The 22,441-nt window shown below is 39.3% G+C and overlaps 2 protein-coding genes across 3 annotated transcripts in view; one reads left to right on the forward strand and one right to left on the reverse strand.

Moving 5' to 3' along the window:
* Window positions 1–6,002, reverse strand: part of FAF1 (Fas associated factor 1) — a 488,868-nt gene extending 482,866 nt beyond the window's left edge. The window contains exon 1 of the mRNA XM_079154561.1: window positions 5,616–6,002. Coding sequence (XP_079010687.1) covers window positions 5,616–5,660 — 45 coding nt within the window. The 5' untranslated portion in view covers window positions 5,661–6,002. The remainder of the gene's footprint in view (window positions 1–5,615) is intronic.
* Window positions 6,003–13,055: 7,053 nt separating this feature from the next.
* CDKN2C (cyclin dependent kinase inhibitor 2C) lies at window positions 13,056–19,357 on the forward strand. 2 transcript variants are annotated; one of them, XM_079118193.1, is made up of 3 exons: window positions 13,056–14,295; window positions 14,745–14,884; window positions 18,207–19,357. In XM_079118193.1, the coding sequence occupies exons 2-3, from the start codon at window positions 14,756–14,758 to the stop codon at window positions 18,582–18,584; spliced, it is 507 nt and encodes a 168-aa protein (XP_078974319.1). In that variant the 5' UTR covers window positions 13,056–14,295; window positions 14,745–14,755; the 3' UTR covers window positions 18,585–19,357. The 2 variants fall into 2 exon arrangements, with proteins under 2 accessions (XP_078974319.1, XP_078974320.1); XM_079118194.1 differs by lacking the exon at window positions 13,056–14,295 and having other exon boundaries at window positions 14,374–14,884.
* The last annotated feature ends 3,084 nt before the right edge of the window (window positions 19,358–22,441 follow it).

The following is a 22,441-nucleotide window of genomic DNA, read 5'->3' on the forward strand; positions in this document are numbered from 1 at the left end:
ATTTTTCATATGGGAAAACTGAGGCAGAGAAGTGTGAAGTGACTAGCCAAAGATCACAAGGTGAGTGAGTGGTAAGAACCATGATTTAAATCCAATAGTCCAAAAGTCATATCCTTAACCCTGAATTTTTAAATTTCATTCTACGTGCCAAAACTTTATTTCCCCAAAAACCTATAATCCAAATACTAAAACATGATGTGTCCCTCTAATAAAGAGGATAGAGGAGAAAGGAAAGAAAGGATAGATAACAAGACTACTCATGGCCACAGAACTCAATCTCATATCCACTCTTCTCAGGAATGCAAAGTGTTCCATGGAGACTTAGTTTGATTCCTAATCCATACAACACAAAGAATACCCAACTGCTTGGATTAATACCATTTCAGCTCACACAGTCTATCATCCTCTTTTGTAGAAGTTATCTTTTTGCATCAAAATAAAAAAGAAAGAGGGATTCAAAACTTCATTTAGAGAAGAAAAAGTTATAAAGGGGCAGAAACTATGTACCGTAGAGAGGTGTCATGGAACACTATACTTCAAAAAGGAGTTCAGAGGCAAATTAAACCTCAAAACTCCATGGTAGTAGTCAAATATTAGAAGATTACTCAAGCAACACAGGCAGCAAAAATATTACTAGCTGGGCACAGTGGCATACCCCTGTACTCCCAGCAACTTGGGAAGCTGAGGCAGGAGTATCACAAATTCAAGACCAGCCTCAAAAACTTGCAAGGCCCAAAGCAACTTAGTGAGACCCTCTCCAAATAAAAAATTTAAAAGGGCTGGGAATGTAGTTCAGTGGTAAAGCACCCTTAGGTTCAATCTGCAGTCAAAAAAAACAAAAAATTACTAAATAGAACAAGAGTGAAAAACAAAAGCATGATTTAGTTATAGTTCTATACAGGAACTATAACTAAATCAAAATCAATGCCAAATTTGAGAAAAAATAAAGGAGCTCTTAATGTATGACCAGTGGAACAAGAAAGAATACTTTTTTTTTAGCAAGGCAGAAAGGATTATCTTTCTGAGAAAGTCTGAAACAAAATATTACTACTACTGGGAGTTGTTCTTTTTTTCTTCATTTGAGTAGCACTATGCTGTCTCTGTATTATCAGCAACAGAGAAACAAATAGAAAAACATAAAGCAAATGTGTGAGACTAACCTAAATGGTTATACCCCATGTTTTTGCCCAAAGGAAAAAAACTGAGGCAGTTTTTCCCAAAGGAAAAAAAATGTGTTATAATTTTTTTTTTTTTTTTTTTTTGGTACTTGGGATTGAACCCAGGGACATTTTATCATTGAACTACAACATCCCCAGTCCCTTTTATTTTGAGACAGGTCTTGCTAAATTGCTTAGGCTGGCCTGGAACTTGCAATCCTCCTGCCTCAGACCCCTGAGTCACTGGAATTATAGATAATGTGCCACCACATGCCATGCTAAAAACTTTATTTTAGAGCTATAAAAAAATTTTTTTAGAAAAAAATTTATTTTAGAAAAATTTATTTTAGAAAAATTACCATGACATTAATCAAAAGGTTAAAGTGGGTGGAGGGAGACTCATTTTTTGGTCAACCTAGAACCACATAAGAGGTAAACAATATTATTGAAATTACCTGACAGCAACTGCAATTGTCTGGCTAACTATTTTCACATCTACAAGCAAATCAAACAGGTCTCAAAGTTTGTGATTTTTGTGAAGGAGAAGAAAATCAGTTGTTAAAGAATTTTATAATTACCAAATGAACAAGATTTGGAACTTTCACCTGAATGTATCTCTTTGTTATAAAAACATTAAAGGAGCAGGGAATCTCATGATTCATCAATGCCTGTTTTTTTAATCCCAGGAAATTCCTTTATACTCCCCCTCCTGACTATAGCCAGCCAGAACTGTAGTTGTACTATTCTATTTATTCCTTTACCAGTAACACACTGTGCTAACACTATGTATGTTTCAAGGTGCGTTTTGGTAAAATATTCCAAACTGACTAGTTCAGGGCTAAATTTAACAATAATTGACTAAACAAGATGCAGGCATTCTCTCCATTCAAACTTTTGTGGTGCAGCCACTATGGAAAACAGTATGGCAGTTCTAAAACACTAATAGAATTATCATGTGATTCCACAATTTTACTTATGGGTATACACCCAAAAGAACTGAATGCATGTACTCAAACAGATATCTGTATATGTCAGTGTTCACAGCAGCATTAATTCATAACAACCAAAAGGTGCGACTCTGAATGTCCACTGAAAATGTATGGATAAACAAAATGTGAAATATACAAATAATGGAACATTATTTAGCTATAAAAAGGAATAAAATTCTGACACACTACAAAATTGATGAACCTTGAAGATACTACAATAAGTGAAATAAGTCGGTCAGGAAAGGACAAACAATATGATTCCATTTATATAAGGTCAAATTCATAAAGAGGGAATAGAACAGTAATTGCCAGGGACCAGAGACAGGGAGGAATAGGGAGTTACTGTTTAATGGATACAAAGTTACAGTTTTACAGGATAAAAAGAGTTCTGAAGACGGATGGTGGTGATGGTTACACAGGAATGTGAATGTACTTAATGCTACTGAACACTTAAAAGTGCTTAACATGGCAAATTTTAGAAAACATAGATATTTTACCACAAATTTTTTTATGGTTGAGGGTGTGGCTTAGTGTTAAAGTGCTTGCCTAGCATGTACAAGGCCCTGGACTTGCTCTCCAGCCGTGCAAAAAATAAAATATTTACTTAATTGGGAGAATTTTCCTGGGGGGGGGGGGTGCCTTGTACTAAGTTCCCCCACCTATACTAGCCCATTAAGTATGAGCTACAATCTTCCATCAACCTCTTATCACCACTGATTTCAACAGAAGTCTTTTCTTTATTGAGTTGAAATAGTAAAAAAAAAAAAAAAAAATACAAAATTCCTTCTCAAAAGATTTTCCAGCTGTAGCACACACCTGCAATCCCAGTGACTCAGGAAGCTGAGGCAGGAGTATAAAAAGTTTCAGGCCAGCCTCAGTAATTCAGCCAGGCCCTAAGCAACTTAGCAAGATCATGTCTCAAAAAAATAAATAAATAAAAAGGGCTGGGGATATAGTTCCCCTATTTTTGCTTATTAGAGCCTATTTTCCAGCAACAACCAAAATCTGACATTTTAAATCTAATTATTTTTGAATTATGTCTTTTGTATAAAGACATACTGACCTTTTAAGTTATTACAAATTCTCAAAATCGTTAAGATATAAACAAAATATGAATTTGTTATATTCATTTTTGTGTGGGGAAAATGATTTGTTCAGTTATAGAAGAAACTGAAGTCATCTACTGGATGTAGATTTACATCCAGTCTTTAAGTGTAATCTTTAAAATAAATTACCTGGTTTTCATATAATAGGATAAATGCTTATTTTTAAAAGTTAATCCTAAAAACACATACCACATATAAAAAACAAAATATAATCAATTTTACAGTAAGACTATGAAAGCAAACTTATCTGGCATGTTGATTTCTAAGAGGATTATAGGTTCCTAAATATACAAAAGATTAATGTGTTTAACATGTGTATAGTTTTCTAAATAGCTTTTTATTCTATCAATAACTTCTTAAATATTTGACAATATAAAATTAACTTTCCCATTTGGTAAACCATTCACAGTACATACTGGTTAGGTTTTTGTTTTTGTTTCCATTTATAAACAATTGTGCACAGCATTATCCTTGGCCAATAAACCATTTCAATAAGAGAAAATCTTACTAAAATTTATTGAGATCAATAATCATGACCAAAACTCCTGATACTTGTCAAAAACTATCAACTTTGCCTCTAAGAATCTGGGCGGGGATGAAGCTCAGTGGTAAAGCTCTTGAACAGCATGCTCAAGGCCCTGGGTTCAAACTTCCACACCACCACCACCAAAAAAAAAAAAAAAAAAAGGTGGCACAAGCCAGTAATTTCAGCAACTCAGGAGGCTGAAGCAGGAGGATCTCAAATTCAAAGCCAGCCTCAGCAACCTAGTGAAGCACTAAAAATTTAGCAAGATCCTGTCTCAGAATAAAAAATAAAAAAGGCCAGACATGGTTCATTGGTTAAGCATCCTTGGATTCAATACCTGGTACCAAAAATAAATAAATAAATAAATTTCCTGAGTTTTGGTCAATGTAAGATTAAATAGGACGCATAAACAAAGTTATAATTACGTAGGGCTTTTAACACAGTAAACTACGCTTTTTGTTATCCAAAGCCATCAGAACACAACAATTTTATAACGGAATAAAACTATACCTAAAAATATAGAGTTCTTTTTCACACAAGGAATACCACATTTAAAGACTGAACTGAAGGATTTTTTTAAATGCAAAAACAAAAAGATGATGAAAGATTTAGGCAAGCAAAAGACCCCAGGCCATTCCTAAACCTACAAAACACCAAAATCTTGTAGTCAACTTATTTTAAGACTCTTCCTTTTCAAGTCTGGTGGGTACAAAATAAAGAAAATGTAGATATTTGCACATTCTCAGTACATCAGATACTACAGAGTAACCAAAACTCTAGAAATGGTCAACATGGTCACCAGAACATTAAATTGTAAAAATAAAGAAAAATAAGGGGACAGGGGAAGAAGCTCAACAAAAGCTCAGTGAGGAAAATTATATCTACAATGCTAGTGTTAAATCATAGACAACAAAAGTCTGGCTATACTTGACAATAGCTTCTAAGTTAATGTCAAAATGTATAAAAACACTAAAATATTTTCTTCACCAAACATCAAAAGGCAAAGTTAACAAAGTCTATCACTTCTAATTCCAAGTATTTCCAGCTCTAATTTCAAAGGGCCTCCCTAAGATACTTACATGCCAGTATCACTATCACAGGGAATAACCTTTACTTATCCTTTATTCCTGGAGAAAGTACACCAACCAAGCAATTTAAATCTGTAGGGGAGGGGGAGTCGCAAAATATGAATTATAAAGCTAGTGAAATCACTAAAGAGGTACAATGGAATAGTCTACTGTCTCTTCCTTATCTTCTTACCCTCCAAAGATTCCAATAAGGCATTCAAAGTCTCAAATGTTTACTCCTCTTTAAAAAGGACTACAATGCCCAGCTACTCTCACCACCTCCTCCTCATCATTCTGTTTTATTCTTCCCTTAATACAATACACCACACCCATAACACACACACTACACACACACACACACACTCCATACATCTCAAGTTCCTCATGGAACAACCCAAAACACCTCATACTTAAGGGTCCCTCACTTAATACCCCCAAATTCTACACACTCCCTATATACTAAGCACTCCACACACAATAACCCAAAATTTATAACCCCCAACCTAAAAAGCTCATTCAACCCGTACTTAATATATCCTACACACACCCACCATAGCAAATAAATTATGCTTCCCCACGGCTCACAAAACACACACACACACACACACACACACACACACACACACACACACACACACACCACGTCCCGTCTGAAAGCCTAAACTACACACCACTGCAGCGCTCAAACAAACGCTGGGAAGAAGCCACCCTTCAGGTACCCGGAATTCACGAGGTTGGAAGTGGGAGGAGAGTCGGGCCAAATACTTCACCTGAAAATCCGCCAGGATCATCTCCCGGTCCATGTTGGACGCCATGGCGGCCGCCGAATACCGCGGCTCCGGGAGCGAAGCGCGCACCTGGGAGGGAGACGGCGCCTCCTGCGGCCGTCGCCGCCGCCGCCGCCGCCGCCGCCGCCGGGCGCCGAGGGGCTGGCGGGCGAGCCGGCGGGCGGGACCGCGGGACGGCGGGCGGGGCAGCGCGGGAGGCGCTAGGTGCTCATGCACTCGGTAACCTTCAGGCGCCCCAGCCGCCCGCCAGCGCCCAGCTGAGCCCGCACCGCAGCCGCCCGAACAGGGAGGTTGGTTTCGTTGCGGATCTGGTCTTACTGTCGCCAGCCAGGATGAGGGCAGGTTGCGACAGCGCGCAGCCGGCTCCCTTCAGCCGCGACAAGACCGGCGGGGGCGGGGAAACGGAGCGAACAAGCAGGCGGGCGATCGCCACAGCCGCCTCCGCCTCCTCCGCTTCCTCCCTGGCCGCCGCCTCCGCCCCTGGTTGGCCAGCGCCAGGGCTGTCGCACATTTTGCCTGTCATCGAGGTCGCAAAGCACCGCTTTGCGGCTGTCACGTGACTGGCCTCCTGTCAAGCGCTGGAAGCGCGACTACCGCGAGGAGATGCCTACCCCCGCAGCGCAGACACCAACCAGCAACTGCGGGAGCTTGAAGTCCCGCAACGGGTTATTCCGGTTTGTGTTGAAGCAAAGGCCTGGGGGTACTGCCTCCCACTGGCTGGGGCGGGGATCAGGTCCTTCGCCTCACGTGATTTAGTCACACAAACACATGCAGCGTCCAACACACTTTCACAATCCGTCTAACAAATAGCATTTCACAAGTGTACTTTTTTATCTAAGTTTCACCGAAATATAACTTCATACAGTCTCTAATGCTCAATCTTACAGTGAAAACCCGGTTACATACTGTCACATATACTCTCGAGCCGCTTGATCTGCATCCTCAGACTCAGTACCACAGAAGTACTCAAACTCTTACCATGTACGCGGGGGAGGCATGGAAGCTGAGAAGGGTTTGAGAATCTCGACCTCAAAAAGAGGATGAGCACTTTTTAATTAATAGTTATGAAAAATAAAATCGTTTTACTGTTGTAATCATATCTATTGTTTCTGGCATTGAATGTAGTCGGTCTTATTAAAATATTCTTACAAGTAAAAAAAAAAAACTATTAGATTACTCATCAATTACTGAAAGTTTCAAGTTACGGTCAGGAATTGACAGCCTTTTTCCCTTAACCAGCCAGAAAAAAAAAAAAAACAAAAAGTACAATGAATATTTTGTAATTGCCATCTTGACTAGAGGAAAGGTGACAGTGGAGTATGTTGAACCTTGCCTTGAGAAAATATTAGCTTCTGGGCTGTAATAGGACATTTATATGCTTTGGAAAGTATGTAAACGCCTTAAAATGTGAAGCGAGATTGCTGATTTTATTTAGTACAGCTAAAATAGACTAATGAAATTACCATATACAATCAAGTCCTAAGCTTATTAAATTGGAATATATCCTTTAAAAAATCAGAAAATCTGAATTAAATGTTCAGTTGTTTGAGTACAAAGAAGTATGCTAAGTTGTTTTAAGATATAGATTTACTGGGGGTATAGCCCAGTGGTAAGAGTGTTTGCCTAGCATGAATGGGTCCCTGGATTGGATCCCCAGCACCCCTCCCCCCCAAACACACACATACACACAAAAATATATATATATATATGTAAATATAGGTATACTTATAGTGTGTGTATATGCATATGCATTTATTCCATGTATTCCATTTATTAAATGAAAATAGTCTGGCCTACAACTATTATATGATAATCTGTGTTTAGTGTAAAATTAGCAAGATAAGGAATAGAAAGAACCCTCTGTACTCACATGAATCAAAGTGTCTTAATTGCCATCCCTGAAAAGAAATTCTAAAATTCAGCACAAATATAAATCAGGAGGGCTGGAGTTGTAACTCAGTGGTAGAGCACTTGCCTAGCATGCGTGAGGTACTGAATTCAATTCTCAGCACCACAAATAAATAAAGAGGTAAAATAAAGGTCCAGCAACAACTGAAAAAGTTAATTTTTTAATAAAATATAAATCATAAAGTGAAATACAGCACCAACAATATAAGTAAAGCCATTCAGTTGCCCCACTGATATGTCATCCTAAGTACAAAGCAGATGAATAATTGTTTCTAGTTATATGACCTAGATGAATACAACCCTGAAATATTGTAGAGTTTCCTCTGTATATTATGTGAAGGTACCTCAGAACCTACACAAATACTGTGCTATTCCCTTTCTCCCTCCCTTCTCTCCACCTGGAAATTAAAACAATATGATGTAGAAAGATGGTAGAATACCCTACATATTCAGGCAGACTTTTAGTATTGACTTCCCAAATAATTAACTATAGGAAGTTGGATGAGTTTCTTAAGGCTTTCTGACTTCATCTTTTGAAAGGACTATTTCAGGTGATAAATGAGAAAATAAGTTTATGAAAAGATATAGAAACTATTGAATCTTTTTATAAAGCTAACAGATTTCATGGATTTCCTAGGTTTGAAATCTAACTCTGCCCCTTCACCAAAACCTCTCTGAATGTTTACCTCTAAAATAGAACAAAGAAAACAGTGATTTTGAATGCTTGTGAAAACTCCTCATAAACCTTAAAACTCTCCTAACACAATAGTTGTTACTCTATATGCCAATTCCTAAATGTTTTTCTGAGGGTCCACTCCTTTCATAAAACTTAAGCCAACGAGGATCCCCATCCTTTGTAATCATGGTTTTTAGTATCTTTACAAACCAATTTAGTGCACTAGTAAATTTTGCATTTTTTCCCTGTTTCATGGATATATGTTTTCTCTCTTCTCAAATGTTTAAAGTTCCTTGAAATCATAAACCATTTCATTGCCTGTGTTTTGCTTCTATTTTTGCTTTTCTGGTACTGGAAATTGAACATAGGGGTACTCTGCCACTGAGCTACATCCTCAGCCCTTTTTGTTTTGAGACAGGGCCTCATTAAATAAGTTGCTGAGGCTGGCCTTGAATTTGCAGTCCTCCTGCTGCAGCCTCCTGTGTAGCAGGGATTAAGTCCTGTACGACAATGTCCAGTTAATGTGTCTGTACATTCACCATATTTCATATGTAGCAGTCCTGAGTACATAGTAGTCAATAATTTTGAATTTATTATTTTATTGTGTCTAATATGTACAGGAACATTACACCTCTTATTTTTCATTTAATCGTCATGACAATCACTTAACAGAATAAAAATCTCTGAGAGTTTTAAGAATTTGCCCAAGGTCATGGTACAAAGTGACAAACCCAGGATACAAGAATAGGTTAAAACCAATGTCCTCTCCCCTTACCCTATCCCCTCCCTACAGAATGACCCTCCATGCTGCTAAATTTAAACAGTTCCTGCAAAGAAAAGTTTTTCCCTATTATCTAACACTAATGTTGGAAACCAGCATCAAAAGCAACTATCCACTATAGAGAAAAGGAAAGAAAAACATATTGAATTAAGAGGAGGAAAACAATCATTTTGTATTCCTTTGAAATTTCTTCCTTGAGAAACTCTTTGTTCATAAACATGAACAATGAAAAATAATTTTAATCTACCTATTCTCAAAGGTGGTCTGTAATGTTATGTGGAACTTAAGCTAATTCAAACACATCTTTTTCTAGAATTTCCATATTCTTTGATCTTACTTTTACTGTTTTAAAAGGGATTTTTATTTCATCTTTCTTTCAAATATAAACAATAAGTTTTATTTTTACTTTACTACATTTGTGTTTTAAATCACTTTGGATTTATAGAAAAGTTCCAAAATAATACAGACCAGTACTGTTACACTTTTTCATCTTCCTGTTACCATATTATATAATCATGGTGCATATATCAAAACTAAGACATTAATATTGCTATAATTCTATTAATTCTGGAGCATCTATTTGGATTTTTACACTCATATCCTTTACCTATTCCAAGACCTAATCTAGATGCCACAGTACATTTAGTCATTTTATCTTTATAGTCTCTTCTAATTTATGAGTTTCTCAGTCAAGCTTTTAAAGATTTAGAAACTTCATAGAATGTCCTTCAGTTTGAGTTTGCCTAATGTTTCCTCAGAACTGAGTTTATGGATTTTTAAGGAAAAATACTATAGAAGTGATGTGTCCTTCTCTTCACATCATAACAAGGCCACATGTTACCAACATGACTTACTACTGGTGGTATTAACTTTGGTCCATTGATTAAGATAATCAAGTTTTTTATAAACAATACTTCTTATAGTGTAATTCACAAGAAGACTAATGCTACTACAGTCTTAGATCCACACTTAAGTAATTAAACATTTATTTCATCTAGTGATTTAATGTTGTTTAAGAGTCTAGTGGCTAATCCTAGACTCATAAGTAAAGACAATCTTTAAGACATAAGATTTGGGGCCCAAAATCTGAGTTCAAATACTGTGAGCACTACCTGCAGACTTTAAATCACAATCTCTATCATTCTTTATTCCCTCACCTGAAAAATGGAAATAATTATATATACCTCGCAGAGTTGTCAAGATCAAGTAATATATGTATCCTATTTTATAATTAAAGAACACTATGCAAATATAAATTGTTGCTATTATGCTTAGGCTTTTGAGTTGCTTACTATTTTTCTTACCTTACAAAAGGACTTTCTAAAGTGGTCTGAGTACCGAGATGAAAAAGTCTACTGAATCTCAGAAATAAAATGCCAAAGCCACAAGTTTAAGTGATAAGTTTAAGGCTACTATCAGAGCTGGTCAAGTTTCCACCTCTATTTATCTATAAATATGAAAAAGAGAAGATTTTGAGACCAGGTTAAGAAATTGTAGGCAGGAGTGGTGCTGCATGCCTGTAATCCCAAGACTTGGGATTCTGAGACAGGAAAATCACACATTCAAAGTCACACTCAGCAATTTAGCCAGGCCCTAAGCAACTAGTGAGACCCTGTCTCAAACTAGAAAATAACAAAAAGGAATATAGCTTAGTGGTAAAGTGCCCCTGGGTTAAATCCACAGTGCACCCCCCCCCAAAAAAAAGAAAGAAATTTTAATTACCTCATACACATTGCCAAAAGTGAATCATTTGGAAACTATGTATATTTGAGTCAATGAGGGAAATGAGCAAAATGATTTGACTAAATCATATTCTATAATTCCTTTAAAATGATTCTAAACTATTAAAGAAAAAAGTTCCCATGATTGTTAGTACTTAATATCCAACTAGAAAGGCTATATTTTAGTATTTGAGGGACATATCATTACTATTTTAAGAGAGAAACCACTACTTTCAACATAATAGAACACTATGTATCTTCCTGTGGTCCGTGTTAGAATATAAGCTTTTTGAAGGTACAAATATTCTTGAATCTACTTCGATGAACTAGCACTCAATATGTTGGATTTTCATTGGCACTACTTGTACTGCTCACTTATGCTCTCTAAACTAGACTAACCTCTGTGGTAAACATACATTTTAGGGGTCCAGCAAACCCCACAAAAACAATCAAAAAGTCACACAAACTTCCCATAAAGAATTTAATAATTCATCGTAAGCAACTGAACTAGTCATCATGGAGAAAAACAGACTTTTGTTGTACTTTTTTACTTTTTTTGTTTCTTAAAAATATTTATTTACATATGAGATAGCGATGGTGGAACATCATAATATATTCAGTGCTTAGGAGGACCTATAAAAATCTTAATCCAGTTCCATGAGCATCTTATATTACCATAAATTTTACTTACTCAGTTAATCAGCAAAAGTATTTTACTGTAAGAAAATTATAATACATGTATACCCCATTCTTTACATAACAAATGCAATTTGATTCTTCCTCATTATATTTTCTCTAATCAAGAAGCCATAATGAATGCTAGAAAACAACTTTTATAAATTGTATTAATATCAGTTACCTCTTAGCCAATAGTGCTACACTTTCCAGCTGTGCTTTAAAAAAATCACAGTTCCCAAAATAATAAAATTATTTATTACTGGCATATATAGAACCTCAAATGTCCCAGTGGAAGTGTCTATATGTAAGAAAAAAGAGGAATTAGTTTTTTGTGTTGCAGTTCCCACTTGATTCACAATTCAGCTGTAGTTACCTCAGAAAAAGAACTCTGGTTTTGTTTTGTTTTTTTTTTTTTTTTCATTCCACAGTTCAGTTAAAACACTGCCAGATTCTTCAGAGCTTCAGTTTTCCCTCCACCTAACAGCCAATCTGTTGCTAGATAATTGTCCAGATGTTCTGGTGTGTTTTAACACTCCCAGTTTACTTCAAGGATTTGGGTACAGATGTTGCCTGAGGACATACGGTGCCAGAGGCTGGTACTAATTAGACCTCTTGTCATTTTTTGCTTGACTTCATTTTGACCACCCGGTGCATCCATGCAACAGTGTTGGATATTTTTATGAGCATAAAAGTAAAGAAAGCAATAGTGAATTAATCTCTTATAACTAAAAGGGAAGTTAAAGAACAGAGAACTGGGGTCGACGACTGAAATAAACAAGTAGGGGAGAGATGAGTCCTTTACACTCAGACCTTCCTCCCCAGCTCCAGCCCAGAAAACCAAGTCCCCATCTAAGTAATGAGAGAACTTCGACAACAAAGAAAAAGCTGTTAGAAAACTCTTCCCAAGACTTACTTTAAATAGTTTTAAATAATTGCTTTTCTCCTTTTCCTCTAGGAATAGGAGAAATATTTTATATTTTCTAGTTCCTGGAACATTAAGACTTCAGAGTTCATTATGATTTCCTGCTTATAACATGTTTTCCGTTTTACTCGGTCTGTAAAAGACTTTTGCTTTTTCTGGACACTGAGCTGTCAGTGCGAGTCTCTCCTCCAATCCAACCGCCACCTAAGTGGCCCCCAGCGATGATCTGGCAGGTGCGAGGCCGAGGCCCGGGGCTGAGCGAAGGAGGCCGATTTTACACAGTGCGCGCGCCCAGGGGAGGCGGCAGCGGCAGGCCGGATAGTTCGAACTTCGCGAGCCTAGCTGCGGAGCGCGGAGGCTGGTGGACCTGCCTCGCTTTGCGCCAGCTCGCCTTCCGCCTGCCAGCAGCCAACGCCGAGACTCCACGGCCTTTCAGCTCTCCACAACCGACTCAATTAACAGTCCCCCTGCCCCTGCTCCTACAGGGCAACCGGGTTTCGCATCCCAGATTCCCGCCCGCCCAGCCAGCCTGAGGAGGGCAGGCCCTGCTCGGCTGTGTCGATCGCCGCTCTAGCGGGGCCGGGCCTCGGGGCCAACAGGCGAGAACCAGCTCTGAAGACCCGGCAGAAAGACAGCAAGAAGGCGGGAGGAAGGGCGAGGGGCCGGGAGGGCGGAGCGTGCGATGCGGCGAGCGCTAGCGCCACCAGGGCGGAGGGCGGGGCGTGGGCGGTGCCCGGCCTTCCCGCTCCCGCGGCGCAACAACTCCGCCGGGCCTCCTTAAAACTCTGCCGTTAAAATGGGGGCGGGTTTTTCAACTCAAAAAGCGCTCAATTTTTTTCTTTTCAAAAAAAGCTGATGAGGTCGGAAAAAAGGGAGAAGAAACCGGCACCATCTCTGCAGAGGCAACAGAAGCAGCAATTGTTTCAGCGAAAAAAGAAGCAAGGGAGGGAGGGAAGGAAAAGGTCAGAAAGGGGGACGACGCGCAAGTGCCTACAGTGGTGAAGCGAGCAGGGACGTGCGATTTTGGGGACCAACTACAAAAGAGACTGTCACTGGCAGTGCTGCGGCTTGGGAGGAAGCCGTGCTGCTCAGTTCGGCTGCAGGGCACAGCTGGCTGGCAGCCGCTGCCCTGTAGGCTGCACAGGCTAGGGGCACAGGCCGGGGGACTGCGAAAGATTGGCGAAGTGGCACAGGGCGCCGAAACTGCTGAGCTCTCGTGAAGAGGGCGGCTGAACTGGCTGCGCCCTGGAATTGTGGCGACTCCCCATACTTAGGGCTTGGCCTCCCCTTCCCAGGACCCTCCCCATATCCGGAGGCCCTCAGAAAACCGAGAAAGGCAGGAAAAAGAAGGCGGCGGCGGCGGCGGCAGCTCAATGAGTGCCTACAGCAGAAAGCCAGACCTAACTCAGTCGTAGGCGGGAAGTTACCGGTGAGCTGCCCTTTGCAGCCGAGATGCTGCCGCAAGCTGCTCCAGCGACACGAGCCGGATAGACGCTTTCCGCATCACTATCGTCCTTGCTCAAGCTGCCGGGAGTCCCGGGACCCGGTGGGGCCGGCATGACAGGCTTGCCGGGGGCCTGCCGCACGCTCGGCAGCATCGGGAGACGCGCGCCCAGCCCGGCTCCCACGGCCTCAGAGGCTCAGAGGGGCTGCGGCAGCCCGGCAGGCGGGCTCCAGAGCCTTGTGGCGCTGCAATAGCCCGCAGCTTGACCCGGACGGAACTAAAGGCTCTTCTTGAAAAGCCGAAAGCACTGGGGAATTGTTAAGACCTGTAACTTGAGGGCCTCGGAACTACTACTCCTGTCTGCCTTTGGCGATCATCTTTAACTCGCGGAGCACGTCAGCATCCAGCCACCGCGGCGCTCTCCCAGCAACTGAGGACTCCGGACTACCCCATTCCGTAAGACGGATGGAAACCGAGCCCCTCCGAGGACCTGCCCCTGAAGTTCTGGCTCAAGTCACCACCGTGAACAAGGGTGGGTTAATGTCTTTTCTTCCTCCCAAATACCTTTCTTCCGCAGTATATTTTCCTTTACCTAGTCCCTTAAGTCTCTACACATATTTTTCAGAGATCTGTTAGTGTAAGTGCGTGACATTTCTACCTACACCTCACGTCCAGAGCAATTAACCAAGAATGTCTGTGTGCCTCTCTGTTGAATCACCAGGGGTTGAATCTTCACAGGGGTTAAGCTAAAAAGCAAGGAAAGGAGCCCCTCTCCAATGGCTCAGTTTTGCTGAATAATCACGTGTGAATCGAGGGGCGGGCTTTTGGCAGGCAGATCTTACTAGTATTTACTACCAAGCTCTACTCCAGATTAACCATCCCCGTCCTTCTGTCAGTCTTCTATGCCATCATGCAGCCTGGTTAGGAGCAAAGGAAGGGGGAGAAAGAAAAACAACTAATTCATCTTTTCCTGATCGTCAGGACCCTAAAGAATGGCCGAACCTTGGGGGAACGAGTTGGCGTCCGCAGCTGCCAGGGGGGACCTAGAGCAACTTACTAGTTTGTTGCAAAATAATGTAAACGTCAATGCACAAAATGGATTTGGAAGAACTGCGCTGCAGGTTGGTATCCAGAGAGGTGGGGAAAACAGGTTAATAATGTTGCCTACGTAACCCAGGTTTCTAGAATGACAGCTTTTAAACTTTCAGGGGTACAAATTTTCACTGTTTTTAAACCTAGTCGGTTGCCATATTTTATATCTTTAAGTGGATCCAACTCCCCAAAATGACGTACTTTGAACAAACTCGTCAAATCCAATAACATCCTCGATATCAAAAGGATTCTTGGTTTGGTCTTAATTTTTGGAATGTTTTTGTGACGGTTGGGGATTTTAAAGTAGTGATAGCAGCCCCGAGGGCTGTTTGTTTTGTTTTGTTTTGTTTTAGACAGTTCTGTAAGCACATTATTGTGGTTATTATTTGAAGTAAATACACTGCTATTAGTGATTTCATGTACTTTGCCCTCAATAATTGACTTTAATGTTAATTTTTGTGACTGCTAGCAAGGGTATTTTTCCTTCAAATGCTTCACGTTTTGACAAACGACCTTTCCTCGTTTGGAATGGGCACGGGGACAGGATGTACATTTCACAGTTAATATAATACCATCCACCCATTAAGGAGTGAAGAGAAATAAAAAGTTAAATTTTCTAGTCAGAGCTCAGCTGCAGTGTTTTTGTCCCTGCGGTTATGCCGTGGTATGCTCTAATTTTCAGTAATTAGATTTACAGGCAACAATTGACACATGTCCAGCTGCCAAATATGTACCTGATAATTTTTCCCCCTCAAACGTTATCATGTAACTTAGTTGAAAGGCTTAGAAACAGAAAAAATGGAAAAGTAGTCTCAAATAGTTGCTTTATCAGTCTTCTCATGATATTCTTATGAACTGTTCTTATTTGGAAGCTGTTTTTGAAAACTCATTGGGGAGAGGGCTTTTAAAGTGCTTTGTTTAGAGGGCTTTGTTATAAGAATTAGAAGTTTCAAGTGGCAGTAGTTTTAAGTTCACATGCTCTGTATATTTTAAATTCGAATACACTGGCCTTGCAAAACTTTCAGTATTTAGGAAGCTTATGCACAGATGCTAAATTATTTATCTTGTTATTTCAGATAGATTAAGCAGGGAAAGAATTTTTTTCCACCTAGTAGTTTTAAACAGGTTTGGTGATAATAATAATGCCACAAATGTAATATATTGAAAAGTTTCTTACTGAAGAGTCCAGAGATTATATCAGTCTCACAAAGCATGAATCCACATTCAGAATAAGATCTTATAAGACTTGTGACAAACAAGAAGATGGGACAATTAATACTATAAAAAGTTTTGACAAATATTTTTAATACAACTCTGCAATCACGATTATATTAAACACACTTACCAAGATAATAACACTCACTTATTGTGGCTTAGTTTTAGTACATAAAATGAAACACACACACACATACACACACACACAAACAGGAGTCTAGAAGGCTTATTTTCAGTATGCATAATCCTGGCTCTGAAATTATGTCATAAGAAAGCCCTTTCTTCAAAACCATTTCTAATATTACTATTATTTTCTGTAACAGATGACAAATTTCTTCTATAATTATGTTTACTTAACTCATTTGCAAAAGCTTTCTCTTCCTAGGGTAAGTTTTTCAATCAGGATAATATTAAAGGCCTTAGTCACACATTTGCTTTGCAAGGATCCATGGTATCTATCTCATTTTTCTCACTCTAGAGTTCTTGAATGTGGCAAAACCTTTAGAGAGAGTTGTGGCAAAAATTAGATTGTATTAATTTTTAATAACCAAAAAGTATATTTCCCTGAAGTTCTCGAAAAATAAATTGTCTTTTTACGATTGCCATAAAGGAAGGACTAAAAGTTCACAGGGTTTATCAATTGGGAAACTTAATATCTTGACAATTTATATACTTTACATTTCTAAAATATATTTTATTTATAATTTTAAGTATATTTTATATTACATAATTTGTGATTATTTTAAAACATTTTAAAGAAATAAATTAACTTTGTATTTTCCAATTGATTATTTAATTTAATAAACCTTAAATGTATATTATGGAACCTATTTATTTTAAATATAGGTTATTATAAAAATACCTAAGTGTAAATGAAACTAGTTAAAATGCTGAAATTTTCTGGCATGTTAATGAGAGTAATGCTTTTCACAACTAAACTATATTACACTTGCATGCTGTTCTACAAGATATTTTTTAATTATGAGAGACTAACACCTTTTATTAAAGTGAAATATATTTAAACAACAATAAATAAGTCTTTGAGATGTGAATTATTTCATGTTGATAGCACACGTTAATAACGTGTTTTGACTTTTAAAATTTTGGCAGTTTACAAATAGTTATTCCTAACTGTAAAAGGAAATGACAGGATCACCTGTTGATTATTAAATGGGCTGAAACCACACGACAAAGCTGCCGTGCCCAAAACACACATCAGATATCTTTTTTTCTTTTCTCACTTGAAAATCAGGAGCTTAGAGCTTTGAGAAACAGCAAATAATATAGTAGAATGACTGTTTCATTCTTTTCAAGAACAGCTGCCAAACAATCATTTCCTATCTAATAAAAGGTATATCATGAACTTAGTTTTAGATAAATCAATATAGTAAGCATTGTAGAATACTGTGGCTTATTTAATTCCTTAATAATAACATTCTGTAATTTGAAATGAAGGATTCTAAGCATTGAACATAGTAGTCAATAGTAGAGAACTTGCAAAGAGAAAATATTTTTAAATAAATATTTGGAAATTTGAGGTTATCCCTATTTAGAGGGAACATGTGGAAATTAATCATTTAAGAAAACATCAGGTCTGGATTTTTAATAGATAGATTTAACAATAGATCGATTTGATAGTTGTTTGGGGCTTTTAAAAAACTCACCATCCTTACTTATTTTCAGTAGCCATCTAGAAACAAATTTTACCCACATTTGATTTTCCAGAATTAAATACTCTAGGCACATTTTATAAACATGTATGAGCAAATAGGAAACTTATTTAAATCACAAATTTCATTTCTTTTATTTTAATGAATTTATGAAAGAAAATACACAACTCTTCATGGGAAATAAAGAACTGAGTTGTCAGCGAAAATTACACAAGTTGCACAAATATTGATCAATTTATCCCACTTCTGGGCCCATTTAAGGTAGTCCATCAAAGAAGCTCAATTTTCAGAACTTTTCTATTTTAACTGACTAGTATTTTCCTACAACTGAGCCCTTCAGGAGTTGCTAGGAGTCTTCCCTAAGCACTGCATCAAAAATAGTTATATAAACAGGGCAGATAGATATTTTTAAATATTCCTGTAGCATAAGCACTTGAAGGATCCTACGTTTTTACTTCTTTTCTAGGTTATGAAACTTGGAAATCCCGAGATTGCCAGGAGACTACTACTTAGAGGTGCTAATCCCAATTTGAAAGACCGAACTGGTTTTGCTGTCATTCATGATGCAGCCAGAGCAGGTTTCTTGGACACTTTACAGACTTTGCTGGAGTTTCAAGCTGATGTTAACATCGAGGATAATGAAGGGAACCTGCCCTTGCACTTGGCTGCCAGAGAAGGCCACCTCCCAGTGGTGGAGTTCCTTGTGAAGCACACGGCCAGCAATGTGGGGCATCGGAACCATAAGGGGGACACCGCCTTCGACTTGGCCAGGCTCTATGGGAAGAATGAGGTCGTTAGCCTGATGGAGGCAAACGGGGTCGGGGGAGCCGCAAATCTGCAATGAATGTGGGAGGGCTTTCCCACATTGCCTCTACTTTGTCAGCTAATTAGTTGGCTGTCTTGACTATTTTAATATCTTTTGTTAAAATGCATTTTTTCATATTTTAAGCAGCTAGTTAAAGCTTCTGAAACTGCACAAGTGGAAGTCTTGCTACAGATTAATGAATATATTTAAACGTCTTTTTCACTGGCAGAATTCTGATTTCTGATGTGTAATTGCAAATAGCTTTGCCTTTCTTCTCCACATTTTATCATCTACATGACTTTCTTTGCTTACCCCTTGCCAATCACAATATCCAACTTGGAACCTTTGTTGATAAAATGTTTTTTTCCTGATGCTTATTTTGCCTAATTAAAACACTTTTTCCAAGCAGGCAGACATTTTTCTGTGATTTTCACTCCTCTATAACCCACACAAAACTTGCCACTTGCTAAAAACTGTACTAAAAGTTCATGATGTTTTGGAAAAAGCAGACCACTTGGAAAACTAGATATATTCTGTTTATGATTCAGTTATTATTTTCTTTCTCTCCCATCCCACCCCACAAAGAGTTTACCTGGTACCTCTTTCTGCTTTAAAACAGAATAAGAACAGCTCAAACTTGACATTATTTCTGTATGAATTTCTCCAAATGTTCAATCTTTCCTTTTTCTCAGAGTTAAAGCAAATAGTTGAAGAATAGTTTTCAGAAGTAGCAACCTGAAAACGAATATATGTTAGCTCTGAAAGCCAGTTTTAAAATGATACCTTTAAAGTGTTTCCCATTAATTGATTTTTTTTTAAAAAAATGAAACAGGAAACATTTGGTTTAGTAATTAATACATTTCCCAGTATTGTACTGTAAGTATACTGAGTGTGATACTGGCTTTTTCTCCCTGAATATCAGAAATGTAAAATTATAAAATGTTTATTAAAATAAAATACAAATACGATTTTGAGGGGTTAAAAGATTCAGCAAGAAAAATTATAAATTATATATAAAGGTCATAACTGTTTAAGATCTGCATAATAAATGTAGAAATATTTTCAATAAATAAATAAGCCAACCTTCCACATGACTCTTGATTTCCACAAAACTTTTTAGTGAAGTAGTATAAAATCTTTTTTTAGGAATCTGTTTAACTAAAAATAAAATAGGAAATAGAAACATCTCAAATTTCCAAGAGGATTTCCCAACATCTAGTACTTATTCTGTCACATTAAAGATCATCACTAAAGGATTCCAATGCAGTTTCCATTTATACATTTACAAATTTATTCATCACCTCCCACATGAACAAAGGTGTTTTATGTGAAAGTCCCCTCCTTCTGCTTCATAAGCTTTCTGCCTTTGCTTCAAAAAGAACAAAATACTTCAAGGTTTATGGAAGGGCATGATTCTGATGACTGCCCTTAACAGGAACTGGAATGGTAGCAGGCAAGTGATTTTCGATCATTTATTTTCCATGAAAAGATGAAAGAATATAGGAGCACAAGTTTAATCCTTTTCATTTTTGGACTAAAATTTACATTCCCTAGGTGCAACAAGACTTTGGTTTCTGTCACCTTTAACAACAATTTACTAAATAAAATTTTGATGGCAACATGAAATTAAACTTAAGACACTTTTTAAGAAAAAAATAGAAATTGAGTTGATTTTGAAGAGAAAAACATTCTATGTTTAAAAATAGAGAAAATAATCAGGATATATTGCTTTAGCGTGCTGAATATTTTCTAAGCACACTATTACTGAGTAATTTTAAAAACCTCTCACAAGCTGTAACTGTAAAGTTGAACTATTCTGAATTTAAAATCCAGTTTCCATTAAACTTCACAGTATCCATCATGCGTCATAAAGTAAAATTCCCCTTTAGAGGTTTTTAAATATAAAGGCAAAGGATGATCATAAAGCAAAAGAGAAGTACTTAATTGCTTTGTTCTCCGGTGGTCTGAACACAATAGAGGGAGAGGAAGCGCTATCTTTTCATCTGCCTAAAATTTGGTAGGCATTAAAACATCCCACATTACTCTGGCTCTTCGCAGGAAGTAGCTTTGCTAATCTAAGTATTTTAGAAATGAGTTATGTGGTCCCCTCTAAGAAATATGAAAAGCCATTATTCAATCTCTCAGAAAACCTCGACAGTATGCTGAAATGTATAGGATGGAAAAGACGATGCTACTGAGTTCAACCAGGTCTAATTTGCAGCGAGCTGAGGTGGGGAAGAGGTCTGAAATTATTCAGATGCAAAGTGTGAGGATGCAAGTGCTAATAAATAGAGCGCCCAGAGCCTCAGGGGACAATGCGATAGAAAGCATAGAGAAGACAACGCAGTGATGCGCTCCAAAATTTCTTCACTGCATCCGCATCCGCATCGCGAAACTCAGGCTCAAGCCTTTCCCAATAATCTAATACAGGCCTACACCTGGGACGAGATGGGGGTCGGGGGTCACTTACAGGACCTCAGCATATGTTCTGTTCCCTGAACCACTAAGCAAATGCTTTTTATCCTATTTCGGTAGTAAATCAATAATTTTTTGATGAAGATCATACACCTCGCAAAGGTATGATGAGCTCATGTATACACACACACACACACACACACACACACACACACGGTTACTAACAAATACATAATAAGGCATTCTGTCCTGGGAAAGCAATATGATAAATTTCCTCTATCGTACTGATTAAACGAACATTGTGGAATCCGTGGCCCGGGCCTGGTTTCGAAATCTCAGTTCCCTAAAAGGTGCTTTCGGCTTTTACTGGGGGTAGAAATAAGTAAGAGTCCAGAAGCGTTGGAAGTTTACAGTACTAGAGTGAAAGAGGGTCCTACTTGCAGCCTTCTAGACTACCCTAAGCAACCTTCATCGAAAGGTTACAAAGGGGGAAAGTCCCCGTCTTGGTCTGTGTAGTCTATTTTGCTTTTATACCGCAGTTTCAAGAAAACAGATCCACGCGGAGACATAGTGAGAGGCAGGAAACAAACTTTCCGCCTGATACCGGGAGTAAAGCTCTGCCCTTAGCCAACCCAGGCTCTACAGAGGGGCTCCGAAGACATCCTTTCGGTCCCTTTGAAACTCTTTCCAGACTCCAACTCTGGCCCCAGGCTCCCTAGTAAGGAAGCTGAAGCCCAGAGCTCCCTCACCGCGCACAGAAAAACCCGGGGTGGGGGTTGGGGAGCTTCAAAACCGTTAGCTTGCGTTTTTTTTTTTCCCCCTCTCCCTCTCTAAGGTTTCTTTTCTCTTCTCTTCCTGTCCAAATATTTCAAATTTCCGCGCCTTAAATAACAGTCTCCTTTTATTTAGTTAGTTTCCTCAGCAGGTTTGGCCGCCCGCTTGTCTCTGTCCCCCTACGAGCCTGAGACGCCTCGGGCGCCTGGTGGCTGCTTGCAGCCCCCTTGCACTGCCCCAGGCCCAGTCTGCACCGCATCTAGCGCGCGACCAGAGCCACAACCTTCCTGCCGCGACCTCGCTTGACCCGGCTGTCCAGGCACCTAGAGCCACTAAGGCCGCCCCCGGCCCGGACGCCTGCCTGCCTCTCAGCTTGACTTCCCTTCCCGAACTTGGGAGCGTCTTCTGCTTTGGGGTTTGGATCACCATGGCCCTGGAGCGGAGAATGGGCCGCGGCGATAGGAAGGCACCACGGAGTCGGCCAGTGGCCGGAGCCTGCCCCAGCCCCCACCCCGCGGGTAACCTTGGAGGCGCCCTCGGAGTGAGTGTGTGCGCTGCCGCGCCAGCCGGTTGGGGCTAGCTGGCGCTCCGCGCAGCGGGCAGGAGGCGGGAGCTTGGGGACGGGGAGGGGGAGCGGGGACCGGCGCCTCCTGGCCGCCGCCACAGCGCCCCGGGAACTGCGGGTTACCCAGGCGTCCAGCCCCCAC

This window comes from Sciurus vulgaris (assembly GCF_902686455.1).
Source record: "Sciurus vulgaris genome assembly, chromosome: 1".
Classification (NCBI taxonomy): Eukaryota; Metazoa; Chordata; class Mammalia; order Rodentia; family Sciuridae; genus Sciurus; species Sciurus vulgaris.

Excerpts from the sequence above, each read along its gene's own strand:
- CDKN2C (XM_079118193.1), top strand. The coding sequence starts at position 14,756 with ATGGCCGAACCTTGGGGGAACGAGTTGGCGTCCGCAGCTGCCAGGGGG. Across the intron at positions 14,885-18,206 it reads TTGGAAGAACTGCGCTGCAG|GTTATGAAACTTGGAAATCC; the intron begins GTTGGTATCCAG and ends CTTCTTTTCTAG.